Source organism: Canis lupus, chromosome 9 (assembly GCF_003254725.2).
Source record: "Canis lupus dingo isolate Sandy chromosome 9, ASM325472v2, whole genome shotgun sequence".
Classification (NCBI taxonomy): Eukaryota; Metazoa; Chordata; class Mammalia; order Carnivora; family Canidae; genus Canis; species Canis lupus.
Genome location: NC_064251.1, coordinates 50,796,097 through 50,809,099, shown reverse-complemented (window position 1 = coordinate 50,809,099; position 13,003 = coordinate 50,796,097). Strand labels below are relative to the sequence as shown.

The window sequence follows — 13,003 nt, the reverse complement described above, 5'->3', positions numbered from 1 at the left end:
GTCCTGGCTGCGGCACCTCGTGTGGGGACTGCCCCTTGTTGCATCAGCTTCTGGGTAGACAGGGGGGCTGCCGGTGCCTTTCCCTGGAGCCAGGGTTGTGGCGCCTGGGGTAGGCTTGGCGGGAGCAGGGACAGGGAGTGCTTGCCAAATGGGCTGATCCTTTCCTAATCCCTGGCTGAAGGCCGGTGGCCTTGGCCTTGGCCTTGGGTGGGATCCAGCCTGGGCAGGGGGCGCATGTGTCTGCACTGCTGCTGCACTGTGCTGCTTTCTCGGGCACCGAGAGAGCCAGGCCTGGTCACTGCCCCGCTGCACACGGCCTCCTGTGGGCACCTCTGCCTGCCTGGGGGCTCCGCGAGTGTGGGGTGGGCTGCACATGGGTGCAGACGGACCCTGCCCGTCTCGGACCCTGCCCAGAGCCTCCTCAAGGGCCTGTGCCCCGGCCTGTTCCAGGAGTCCAGGCCCTCGGTCCATCCATCTTCCACGTGGACGTGACCTCTTGTGTCTGTCCCCAGGCTTCACGTGGAAGATTTCAGCCTGGACTCCTCTGTGTCTCAGTAAGTGCTTGTGGGGAGGGGCTGTGTCTGGGATGGACAGGTGTCCTCACACCCCCAGCAGTCCCTGGGAGGAGGGGGCTCAGACCCTGCCAGCTGTGGGGAAGACCCCAGTCTGCCCAGCACCACTTGCCCTGCAGCTGGCCAGGAGCTGGCATGAGGTGCCCCCAGCCACCACCTCCTGGCAGACAGGGGCCGCCAGCCTGGGGAATGATCTGAGGACAGGACAGTGGGACAGTTGTGGGTCCCCAGGGAGAAGCCCTGGAGTTGGAAACCGAGCTATCTGGAGGCAGAGACCCACAGCCTCCCTCGGTGGTGGCCAGAACCCTTGGGAGCAGCCAGCTGACTCCCAGCCTCTGCCTATAGGGTGCAGGAATGGGGACCCCCAGCCTCTGCCTATAGGGGACAGGTGCAGATGACTGCACGGATCTCCTGCCTCAGCCAGCCTGGGTTATGTGTGTAGGTCAGATCTAGGTCAAGTGGAGGGTGGCTTTGAGGCCGGGGAGATCAGAGTCTTCCTCAGAGCAGCCATACCCTGCCTAGGCTCTCGGCATTCTGTGTGGCCACCAAGTGGGCCCCAATTCTATTCATTAACTTTGTCAGCAGCTGCTGTTTTCCCTGCTGCCTGTGACTGGGGCCTGGGGTTATCCCAGCAGGAGTGTGGGAGCTGGGAGCCTGGGCCACAGGCCCCCATGGTGCAGCTCTGATGGATGGGGTGGAAGGCCCCTCCACCACCTGCACAGCTCCCTGGGGGTATGTGGACAGTGCACTCATCCGAGGGGCCAAGGCTGAAGGTCTTACCCCCCACTCCCCGGAGTTGGCAGTGGCAGCACAGACACCCCGCGCTCCGCCAGCCGCCCGGCCCAGCCTTGGGGGCCAGAGCAAGGTCAGCAGGTAGCCCTGCAGAAGCTAGCCCATGGCAGTGGCCACAGGAAAGCCTTTCAGTCCCCCAACCTCCCACTCACCCACTGAGGTGGACCCAGAGCCACCCTGATGAAGGTTGGGGGTGCTGGGAGGGAAATGGCCACCAACCCCCCACATTGAGTCTACAGGCTTGGGGCTTGGAGTGGTGGCGACAGAACAGCCTCCGTTCCCACCCCGCCAGCCCCAGTGCCCCCCACCCGACAGGCACCCCTGCCAGGGCCCTGTGCCTCCAAGCCCGGCACCCTGCCGGGGCACCTCCAGGAAGTGCCAGTGCAAGTGGGTGGAGCAAGCTGCATGTCTGTGCTGATCTGGGTCCCTGGGCCAGTCACAGGCTCTGCCCTTTCTCAGAATAGACAGCCTCAGGTGGTGGTGAGGCCTGTCTCTGGCCGGTCAGTCTGCGGGTTCCAGCGTGGAGGGAGCCCCCAGGCACCTGCCCGAGAGCCACCAGCACACAGCGGCAGATCAAGGGAAGCAGGCAGTCAGATTGCGACCCCATGTGAGTGCCCGGCTGCTGTGGCCAGGCGGGAGGGCCTGCCTGTAGCTACGTGCTTAGTGTCTGGCCACCCTCCCCCCAGGCCAACCGCCTGGCTCTGCCTCTGGAGCTTCCCGGCACAGGCCATCTGGAATCCCTGGAAGGCCTGTTCCCTGGGCCTGCCTGTGGGCCAACCGGTCAGCTTGCTGATCAGCAGGGAGACATGCAGCCCCCAGCCTCCCCCTGCCCAGCTCGTCACTGGGCAGCTGCCCTGGCCTGGCAGGTCCCATCCTGGTATCTGGTGGGTGAGGTTTGAGCTGTTTTGCTGGCACGGGGGGTGGGGGGGGCTGCTTGGGTCCATTCCAGCATGGGCATGACCGTGGGCATAGGCAGGCGGGGAGCTCAGGCTGCACAGGGGGCCTGGGCCCGTGTAGACAGCAGCCAGGTGCGCCCACTCAGACAGCAAAGCCAGCTGGGGATTGACCTTCCACCGCAAATATTTGAGAGGCCCTGGTCCCAGGGGGAGCTCAGAGCCCATGATGCCTGGGACCCCCTGGGTGATCCTAGCCAGTCTCGGGCCTGGCTGGACTTTCATCTCCGTGCACGTAGGGAGCCCTCTGAGGGCCCCATGGCAGGGCTCTGAGATGGCCCTTCTATCTGCAGTCTGAACCCCTGTCCTCGCCAGGGCTGAGGACTGTCCCAGGGATAGGCCCTAGGTTCGGCCTGTCCAGTCCTCGGGGCCAGTGGCCTGACCCCAGGCACTCCTCCAGGGGCTGAGGCCCTGTAGCCTCTGGGCTCCAGACCAGGCCTATCTGGTGCATGCCCATGGGGCACCCCTGCTGTAGACCTTCCTGGGCCCCTGGCCACATGCAGCAGGGGCCTTGGGTATGCCCAGCTGTCCCCTCCAGGCCTCCTGCCTGGTGAATGAACAAGAGCAGACCCGTAGGAAGGTAGACCCTCTGCCCCACGCTGGCCTGTGGCACCCAGGCAGTGCTCGCTGGCAGCTGGAGGCCGCAGCACTGTGTGTGGGAGTCCACCCCACCTGTTTGTGACACCTTGTGTCACCCGCTGGCGTCCAGCCTTCCAGCAGGAGCAGGCAGGGAAGGCAGTTGTGGTGGGACCTCGGGAAGGGGGGCTCACCACGGCGCAGGGGGTGGGCACGTGGGAGGCAGGTGTGAGTCTGACATGGGGGAGGGAGCAGCCTCTGGCCTGGGGAGGTGCTGGCCCAGTGGGCAATGTCAGGGGGGGTCAGCAGGGGCTCAGAGGAGAGCTGGGGTCTAGAAGTCAGCTTGCACAAACAGACCAGGTGGGCATCAGAAGGGACCTGTGAGCAGCGCTGGGCACCCCATGTTCAGAGATAGGATGGGGAGAGCTGAGGAATCTGGGGGAGTCAGAGGTGACCAGAGCCAGTGGGTCAGGGAGGGCAGCGTGATCAGTGCCTGGGAGGCTGAGGAGGAAGCAACCAGATGGCCACCAGCCACGTGGGCAGGCAGGGCCTTGCTGGCTAGGAAACGAGCCTGAGGGGATAGCACGGGTGGGGCAGGAGACCCCTGTTGAGGTTTTGCTGTGACAGGGCAGGAGAGTGGCAAGGAGGGTGTGTTCCTAAGCTGGGTGCTCTGGGGCCCCGGGGAGTCCTCAGGCTCACTGAGTTGCATCTGCCCCCCTGACCTGACCAGACTAGGCCCAGGTCCTGCCGGGCTGGTCAGACCAACTTCCCAAAGAGCCCCTCAGGGACCCCCTTGACCCAGCTCCAGGTGGCACCTAGAGAGGAGGGTGGGATTCAGGGGTTTCACAGAAGCCCAGAGAGCAGGAGGAGGGCTCTGAGGAGAGAGAGGAAAGGAGTCTGTGCTGGGGTACAGTGGGGCTCCAGGGGTGCTGAGTACTAGGGTGTGCTGGGGTACCATGGGGTATGCTGGGGTACAGGGTGTAGTGTGGTACCAGGGGGTGTACTGGGGTGCCATGGGGTGTGCTGCGGTGCAGAGTGTTGGTGGGTTGCAGGGGGTGTGCTGGGGTACCATGGGGTATGCTGGGGTACAGGGTGTAGTGTGGTACCAGGGGGTGTACTGGGGTGCCATGGGGTGTGCTGCAGTGCAGAGTGTTGGTGGGTTGCAGGGGGTGTGCTGGGGTACCATGGGGTATACTGGGGTACAGAGGTGTACTGGGGTACAGGGGGTGTGCTGGGGTACCACCGGGTGTGCTGCAGTGCAGGGTGTGTGCTGGGGTATCATGGGTATACTGGGATACAGGAGGTGCAGGGGGTTGCTGGCTTACAGGGGGTACACTAGCCACTGGCTCTGGGTTTGGACCCCACTGGCCCACTATTCCGGCTGCAGGAGTCCAGGGTGGGGCTGGACCTGCACCAGGACCCAGTGGGGAGGGTCCACAGCACCCCTACCTCCTCAAGGGACCCTCCTCGAGCCCTGTGACCAGCTGAGGCCCCTGTGGCTGCCCGAGGCCCCACGCCCACAGCAGGTCAGGGTGTGCCAGCGCCCCGCCCGAGGCCCCCCAGGCGGGTCCAGACAGCTACGGTGGCTGCATCTGTGCCCAGCCTAGGACGGGCTTTGGAGACCAAGGATGATGCCCGCCGCTCCTCAGAAGTGAGGTGGCCAGCCCTAGGCAGGGCAGCTCCGGTCAGCTGTCAGGGGGACAGCCTGCTGATCTCTGCTGGTGGGAGCTGGAGCCCAGGTGCAGGGGAGATCGCCCATGTATCTGGGGCCTGCCCTGGAGGGTGACGGGGCAGGGGGCAGCCCTGGCTCCAGGCCCTCACTCCCCCGGGGCCTGCCTGCTGTCCACACCTTCCCCCCTGCTAGAGCAGCACCCCCACCAGGCCAGCGTGGGCCCAGTGGCCGCAGGAGGCCCTGACTGAGGCCAGGCCATGTCCCCCCGGGTACCAGGTGGCCCCCACAGCGACTCCCTCATGACCTGTGGGTCTGCTGTGGTCCATTCCCTGGATGCTGGGAGCCTGGGCAGGACTCAGAGCCTGTGGGCACCACCAAGGGTCAGGTGGGCCCGTGGGGGGAAGGGAAGGCCACGTCTTGCCAGTCCATCTGCCTGACCATCTTGCAGGCTGCAGCGAGTCTCAGGGCACAGCCACCAGGGGCCATCAGAAGAAGCAAATGACCGTCAGTTTCCAGAACTTTCTGTACAGATGATCTGGCATGTTTTGAGGTTGTGCTGAGGGCCACACAGGACATATTTCATCCGGGTGGCTGGCTGCCCGTGACCATCATGGCTGGGGGCCCATGGGTGTTCACCTCCGGGGGCCCTGGAGGGCTCTGGTGTCCAGCAGGCAGCAGCCGTGCCCAGTGGCTTTGCATGGGTGGGCAGGCAGGTGCGTGGGACACCGGGGGGCCTCCTTGTCCTGCCACCGCCCTCTGTCTGCTCTACTCCTGGGGTGTGGGAGCCGGTCCAGCCCTGCTTGAGCCTCCCACTGGCCAGAGCCCCCCATGTCCCTCTCCCTGCCTCCAGGGTCCAGGTGGAGTTCTACGTCAATGAGAACACCTTCAAAGAGCGACTCAAGCTGTTCTTCATCAAAAACCAGAGATCCAGTGAGCAGGGGTTGGGGAGATGGGGCCCAGGGGCTGGCGTGGGGCAGGGGTGAGGTGGCCAAGTCAATGATTCGGGGGCCTATGGAGGTGAGGCCCAGGAGCCTGCGCAGAGGAGAAGTTAGGTCAGTGAGTGGTGGGTGCAGGGCATGGTGGGAGGGTCCCTGGTTTCAGCTTCAGGCCACCTTGCCCCAGTGGGAGGTGGGACCCAGAAACTATGGGGACCCTGCCCCCCTGCTGGACACCAGGCTGGGCTGGGGCCATCCAGGCCACGGGCACAGCCTCCTCCATGGCACCCCACCCATCCCCCAACAGGTACCTCCTTTCTCAGCAGGAGCTTGGCCATCTCAGACCCTTCCTGGGGTACAGGATGGGGGATGGAGAGTGTCCCCCCAGGTCCTAGTCCATGAGGTGCCCCCCAGGCCTCCACCTTCCTATCCCATCTGTAAGGCAGGACAGAGATGGAGGCTCTTAGAGGCTGGCCAGGTGGCATTCCCCAAGAGCCCCTCAGTCTCTGGGGGCAGTTACACCCAGGGTGTCCCAGGGGCACCAGGAAGTCTGTAGACAGGGCCTGTAGTGTGCCTCCGGTGGCCCAGGAGCCCCGACTTGTCCCCCGTCCACTGCAGGCCTGAGGATCCGGCTGTTCAACTTCTCCCTGAAGCTGCTCACCTGCTTGCTGTATATCGTCCGCGTGCTGCTGGATGACCCAGCGCTGGGGATTGGATGGTGGGTGACCTGGGGAACTGGGGGCAGCTTGCCGGTGCAGAGGCCAGTGGGGTCGGCCTGGGATGTGTGCCCCTCGGGGAGTCCCTCATTCCCAGCATCCTCCTGCACGGAGCAGGGCCGAGGATGTTTTGCTCGGGAGGAGGGCGCCCTGGCCATGGACTGTGGCCAATGTGCACCTACTGGTGCTTGGAAGGGCCCTGCCAGTGGCTCTGCGCCACCTTCATCCAGGGTGGGGGAGCAGGATATAGCCAGGCAGGGCCTCCTGGTTCCTTTCCCAGGGCTGCACGGGGCCCCATCTGTCCCTCCTGGGCTCCTCACTGCAGGGAACACACTCCGCCCGCCCCCTTCAGGTCTGAGCTTTCTCTCTCGCTCACGGGCTCACAGATGCAGCCCCTCTCGCTGCGCTGTCTCCCTGCCACTGTTGCTGCCTGGCATCCTTGTGGGAGGCACTTCTCCTCCCTGCAGGCTGGTGGAGTCCTCTCTGTGCCCATGTGGCAGCCTCTGGGACACCCTGCTGTGGCCCCTCTCTCCCACGCCAGAAATGGTGTCACGGCCTCGGAAGATTGCACCCCTTCCCCTCCACTGTCTCTGGGCCTCCGATGCCTGGGTGTGTGGCTCTGGACCATCCCATCCCCCCTGTCTCTCTTGTACTCTTTCCAGGCAACTCCCTTAGCTCTGCCTCCAGCTCTGGCTCAGTCTCTCTGCACCATGCTTTAATTCCTGAGAGTTCTGTCTTGCTTTAGGCAGACACTGCCTTCCCGCTTCTCCGGAGGTGATGCCTGTAACCCGGATTCTTTCTTATGTTTTTTTCTCTTTGGCTCGGTCTCTGCTTCTCCTGAGCTCCTGCTGAGTGAGTTTCCTCAGCCGCTCACACCAGGGGTGGGAACTCAGATGCTGAGGGCCCTGAGGTCAGGTTGGGCAGCCTGGTCATCACTGTCAACCAGATGAACTGAGAAACCAGAGGCTTGCTCCTCAGTGCAGTCTTCCCACCTCTTCCCTGGGGCTTAAGCGTGGCCACCAGGCTCCCAGGCCAAGCCAGGGCCTCAGGACAATGCAAGTGGAATTTAACCCCCTACATGCAGCTGGGCTTGGTGACCCCAAGTCAGACACTCTTCATCCCTTGTCTTCATCCCAGGTGGGGTTGCACAGATCCAGCCATGGTGGTTTGAAAAGGAAAACAGGGATCTAACAGAATCTCAAACCACTTTCCTGAGTTTATCCCACCTTCTCCCATTCCCAGAGGCTCCTGGGGCATCTGGTTCCAGATCCCTAGAGGAACCAGGTCTATTATTTTCATTGCCCAGGGTCTAGCATGTGGATGGGCAAGTGGGTGGGCAAATGGATGGAGGAGGGGACTGGTGGAGGTATGGGTAGAATGGACAGATAGGTGGGCACATGGATGAATTATGAATGGATGTGTGGTAGATGAATGGTTGGATGGATGAATAATGGATTGAGGGATGGAGAATGAATGTGGATGAGTAGTTGGTTAGATAGAAGGCAGATGGTGGGTGGATGGTGGATGAGTGGTTGGAAGGACGGTGTATGGATGGATAGATGGATGGTTGGAGGAATGGATGGATGGGTGTGTGGATAGATGGATGGATGGATTGATGAATGGTTGGATGGACAGTGTATGGATGGGTGGGTGGGTAGATGGATGGATGAATGGGTGGGTAAATGGATGATGGTCGGATGGGTGGGTAGATGGATGGATGGATGAATGGTTGGATGGACAGATGCGTGGATGGATGGGTAGATGGATGGTGGATGGGTGGGGTGACAGCCAGCCACTTCAGTGAGCACTGAGTTTGCAACAATAGCCCCAGTAAGGCTGAGGGGGAAGTGGGTCAGTTGGAAAACAAGGGAGAGGGAGCTGCCTGTCACCATGGGGCTTGGTGAGAGTGAGGTCCCCTTAGTCAGTCAGCCTGGTGTTGGTTACATCCAGGGGCAGAAGGAACAGGTCTACTGTGTCCCTGCCACTGTCCCAGAGGCTGGGCATCCAGCTGGTATAGAGGTTTGATCTTGGGAGTGACTCAGAGCGTGCATCCTGGGGCCTAACCTCCGGGTGGGGCTCAGCTTTCGCTCCCTGTCCCACGTGCACCGTCCATCCTTGTTTGTGGCAGCTCCCATCTCCGACTCTGGGAGGCCCTGAGCGTTCTACGGTCAGTCTCTGATCACACCACGCACAACCCTCCCCAGCTACCTCCTGTCACGCCAGACAGGATCCCAGCTCCTCCCTGGACCCTGTCTTTCCCATCCCCAAGCCCCGCCTGCCTGGGGGTCTGCAGCGGGGCTGGGGGGTTGGTTGGGTTGCAGGCTGCCTCTTAGCCTGTCTGAGATGCTAGTAGCTGGCCCGGAGTGTGGCGGGGAGGGTGGCCTGCCGTGCTCCCTGAGCCCACAGCAACCTTGGGAAGGGTCTCTGCGGGGGCTCAGGGGCTCGGCTGGCCGGCTCTGTCTCCCTCTCTGCAGCTGGGGCTGCCCAAAGCAGAATTACACCTTCAATGGCTCATCCTCCGAGATCAACTGGTGAGTTCCTGCCCACAAACCAGACTTCCCCTGGCCCAGTCCTGGGGACTGTCCGCAGAGTACCTGAGGCCTTGGGGCAGTTCTAGAGTTACAGGCATCACCACAAGTGACTTGACTCACACCCCACCCCCTCCACCGCCAGCTCAGCCCCCAGGCCATGGGTGGGGAGGGGACCAGTAGGGAGGGCTGCTCCTGTTCCTGACACTCTCACCCAAGGAGAGCTATGCTCCCGTCACGCAGTGGATGTGACCCCAGAGAGACCGTGGTGCCTGGTCCGGAGTTTAGGATGTGTCCCCAGAGGCTCGGCCACCTCCTGGATGGATCGGCTTCTGGCTTCCTGCCTCAGTCTGTTCGTCCCCAGCACCCAGAGCCTGTCTGCAGACAGCCCTGTCCTTGCTACCCTTAGGGCCACCCTCCTTCCGACAGACCCCACCCTGGGGAGCTCTGCTGGCCTGGGGAAGGAGGGAGGCCAGCCTCAGTCTGTGCTTGCCCCAGCAAGCCTGCCCAGGGTGAAGGGCCCCTGAGCCCGCAGCCCTGCCCCATGGCCCTCAGCCTTGGGCCTGGCCTCCTTTCCTGGGGAACCTCCTCCACCCATCCTGATCCCTGATTCATCCTGACCAACCGTCCTGTCCTTTTCCTATCTCTGGGGGGGGTGGGGGGGTGGCTGGTACCCTCCATCCACCTGAGCAGCAGCTAGCAGTCAGCAGATCCCCGGGGGGCTGGGGGCCACAGCCCAAGGCTCACCTCCCTCCCTCCCCAGGGCGCCCATCCTTTGGGTGGAAAGAAAGATGACTCTGTGGGCGATTCAGGTGAGTGGGGGGCGTGGCTCCGGGTGGGCCTTGCCCCCCCCAGCCCCACTCAGTCTCCGCCCCTCCTAGGTCATCGTGGCCATAATAAGCTTCCTGGAGACCATGCTGCTCATTTACCTCAGCTACAAAGTGAGTACCCCCTGGCCTGAGCCTCCCCTCTGACCCTCTGACCTCGTCTCTGACCCCTCCCTGACCTCCTGGCTAGCCTGCCTCCCCCCCACTCCCTGACCTGGCTGGCCTGTCCTACCCCCACTCCCTGACCTCCTGGCTGGCTTGTCTTTCTCTTCTTGCCCTCATGGCCCCCAGGGGAACATCTGGGAGCAGATCTTCCGTGTCTCTTTTATCCTGGAGATGATCAACACGCTGCCCTTCATTGTCACGGTGGGTGAGCAGCCGGCTGAGGAGTGGGCTCCCCCAGTCCCAGCCCCAGCCCCCTGACCCGTCTCCTCCACAGATATTCTGGGCGCCCCTGAGGAACCTGTTCATCCCTGTGTTTCTGAACTGCTGGCTGGCCAAGCATGCCCTGGAAAACATGATTGTAAGCCATGCCGGGCCACTCCTGTCGTCCCGTCGTCCTGTCCTCCCATCCTCCCGCCCTCCTGTCCTGGGACCCCCGGGGAGCTGGCTCCCTGCCCTGGGTGTCCCAGGAGGCAGAAGTGTGCGGTCACCGTGGGAGGCCTGTCTCTGTCCTGAGGCCCATCACTGAGCCCCGGCCTCCGTGGCACAGAGGAGGTTCAGCCTGGAGCACTGCCTGACCAGGAGTACGTGGCGTAGGGATGGGGGCTGAGGGCCAGTGGCCCACAGAGACCAGGCCCACGTGACCCAGGGCCATGGACAAATCCTCTGCTGAATGTCTGGCCAAGATCCCTTAGCAGCCTGGCAGCAGGAGCCGTCTGCCCCAGCGCAGGCCCCCTTGACCCCCCATCCTGACTAAAGCCGGCGCCTCCCGTCCTGTGCCCTCGGCCCTGCACCCGGGGAACACAGGGGGGTTGCGGGGAGCAGGGGGCTGAGTGCAGATGTCCGCAGCGGGCCCCCACCCCCTCTCTCACCCGGAGCACTGGGATGCACCGCCGAAGGGCCCGGGTTCGGTGGCGGGTCCCCGCTGCGCCCCTGACAGCCCCGTGTCCCGCAGAACGACTTCCACCGCGCCATCCTGCGCACGCAGTCGGCCATGTTCAACCAGGTCCTCATCCTGTTCTGCACGCTGCTCTGCCTGGTGTTCACGGGGTGAGTGTGCCCTGCAGGGGCCACCAGCTGGGGCAGAGCCGGGCCTTGGGCCTTGGTGTCCAAGAGCTCAGGAGGGCCTGGCGGTGGCAGGTGGCAGTCAGGCCCCAGGCCCGGGAGGAGAGAGAGAGGGCCACGTGCTTCTCCCACACCCTGGGGACCCGCAGACCTCAGCGGAGACACCCAGCTGGCTCACCCCCAGCAGCCAGGGCATCCACCTGGGCCCCGGGGGATCTCTAGGCATCTCCCTGGCCTACCCCATGGCATGCACTGGGGGCCCCCTAGGCCCTGCCATCAGCACCTTCTGTGTGGGGACTGGGACTCCGGGTCACAGGTGTGGGAAGTAGAGCTGTCCGGTTCTGAGCCCAGGGGAGGGCTGGGCAAGCCCGACGCCCAGTGTGACCTCCTGGGTGAGGGTGAGGGGTGGGGTGGCATGTGGGGGCTCACCGCTGGTGGCACACCACCACCACCCCCTGGTCCCCAGGCCCACACTTCGCCAGTGCAGCTCTGCATTGGCACTCAGGGCACGTCTTCCAGGGGCCTTGAGAGCGCCACGGGCTGGAAGAGACCATCCGGCGGCAGATCTGCAGGGCTGATCTGGGGGTGGGGGCATCAGGAGCCCACGTGGACTGAGCTGGACTCAGAACTCGGGGGTGGGGTCCCCCTGGCAGTGATGAGGGCACCTGGGCTCTGCCCTGTGCCTCAGGCTTCCCAGCAGCGCTCAGCCCAGCGTACGGGTGCTGAGGTCCCATGGGCAGGCAGGGCTCCACCCCAGGGGCTGGGAGGTGGCCGAGGCCCTACCCGCAGCCCTCCAACTGCCCGGACCCCCAGGACCTGTGGCATCCAGCACCTGGAGCGAGCAGGTGAGAACCTGTCCCTCCTCACGGCCTTCTACTTTTGCATCGTTACCTTCTCCACTGTGGGCTACGGTGACGTGACGCCCAAGATCTGGCCATCCCAGCTGCTGGTGGTCATCATGATCTGCGTGGCCCTTGTGGTGCTTCCGCTGCAGGTGAGCCTCCGCCCCCCGCCTTGCACGGGAGCAAGCAAGGCCAGGGAGAACCAAGTGGGACAGGAGGTGGTGACCCCTTCACAGCAGGCCCTGTTGGTGGGGGCTGGGGCTGGTGAGGCCAAGGCCAGTGGGGCGAGGGCCAGGGGTGCGTTCTCCATGGGGGACAGTGGGCTGACAGTCCTTTGGGCTGGGGGCCAATGCTCAGGAGCAAGGATGTGGCCGAGCTCACTGTGGGAGCGGCTGCTCCCCACCCCCATGGAAGGGGTGGTCCCCACCCCCTCGCTGTGTTCTTCGGCTTAGTCCACGCCCAGTTAGCGCACTCAGAGGATTGCTGAGACCATGGCATGCTCGCTCAGTTTCCATCCACAGGGGGGGGGGGGGGGGGGGGGCCACCGCAGAGCACCCTCCCCGGATGGCCATGGGCAGACATCCTGTCCCCTGGTCTGCCCTGGGGCCCCTGCAGGAGGCTCCCTTTCATGCCCCCATATCTGGAACTGCCGGGAGCTTGTGGCTGCATCCCTCCCATCCCTCACGTGCCTCCTCCCTGCGTGTCCCTCTGTGTCCTCTGTCCTCCTTTCAGGGGCCCCAGACGTTGGAGGAGGGTCCACCCCAGTCGGGTCTGACCCCACCTGACCTAGTCACACCCGCAGAGACCCTGTTTCCACATAAGGTCCCATGGGGAGGTCCCGAGTAGACGTGAATCTTAGGGGACATGGTTGAATCAGCATGGTCAGGCCATCAGGTCACCCCCATCCCACACCTCGTGCCATCTTACAGATGAGGAGGCTGAGCCCAGAGCCCGTGACCCACAGCCCCCAACCCACCCAGATGACCCCTGGGCCCCTCTGGCCGTGTGGCCGGACCTGTGCTTCAAGGCCACGGGGTCCTGTCACTGGAACCTAGTAGATGTGCCATAAATTCAGACGCAGTCCCATTTCAGGGAGATACTAGCATGTGGCCCTGACAGGTGAGCCCCTGGGGGAGCTGCTGCCGCTGACCTAAGCTGTTACACTCATGGCTTCAAGGCTGGAGGTGGAAACAGCTGGAGATGAGTCAGCCCGCAGGACAGGCCCTGGGCACCCCGCAACCTGGCGGACCACGGAGCCCTGCCCCCTTTGCTAGGCCACGTCTGTCCCTCTTGCTCCTGATTTAGAAGGACATGTTGCAAGGCCGGCATCAGGAAGCATGGGCGGGTGGGCGGCATCCCCAGA

The 13,003-nt window shown here is 63.7% G+C and overlaps 1 protein-coding gene across 18 annotated transcripts in view; it reads left to right on the top strand.

Annotated features, from left to right (window-relative positions):
* Positions 1-13,003, top strand: part of KCNT1 (potassium sodium-activated channel subfamily T member 1) — a 60,549-nt gene that overhangs the window by 29,689 nt on the left and 17,857 nt on the right. For 7 of the 18 annotated variants that reach the window (XR_004818601.2, XM_035720572.2, XM_035720571.2 and 4 more), the window contains 10 exons: positions 5,416-5,495; positions 6,119-6,218; positions 8,345-8,383; positions 8,691-8,747; positions 9,508-9,556; positions 9,626-9,685; positions 9,863-9,937; positions 10,011-10,094; positions 10,689-10,783; positions 11,612-11,792. Coding sequence is in view for 17 of the 18 variants with exons in the window: in XM_035720572.2 (XP_035576465.1) it covers positions 5,416-5,495; positions 6,119-6,218; positions 8,345-8,383; positions 8,691-8,747; positions 9,508-9,556; positions 9,626-9,685; positions 9,863-9,937; positions 10,011-10,094; positions 10,689-10,783; positions 11,612-11,792 (820 nt within the window). In the remaining variant the exon portion in view is untranslated. Of the gene's footprint in view, positions 1-512; positions 555-1,823; positions 1,972-5,415; positions 5,496-6,118; positions 6,219-8,344; positions 8,384-8,690; positions 8,748-8,963; positions 9,097-9,507; positions 9,557-9,625; positions 9,686-9,862; positions 9,938-10,010; positions 10,095-10,688; positions 10,784-11,611; positions 11,793-13,003 lie in introns of those variants that run through there. The other 11 variants (XM_049114361.1, XM_025475758.3, XM_035720569.2 and 8 more) reach the window with 7 other exon arrangements.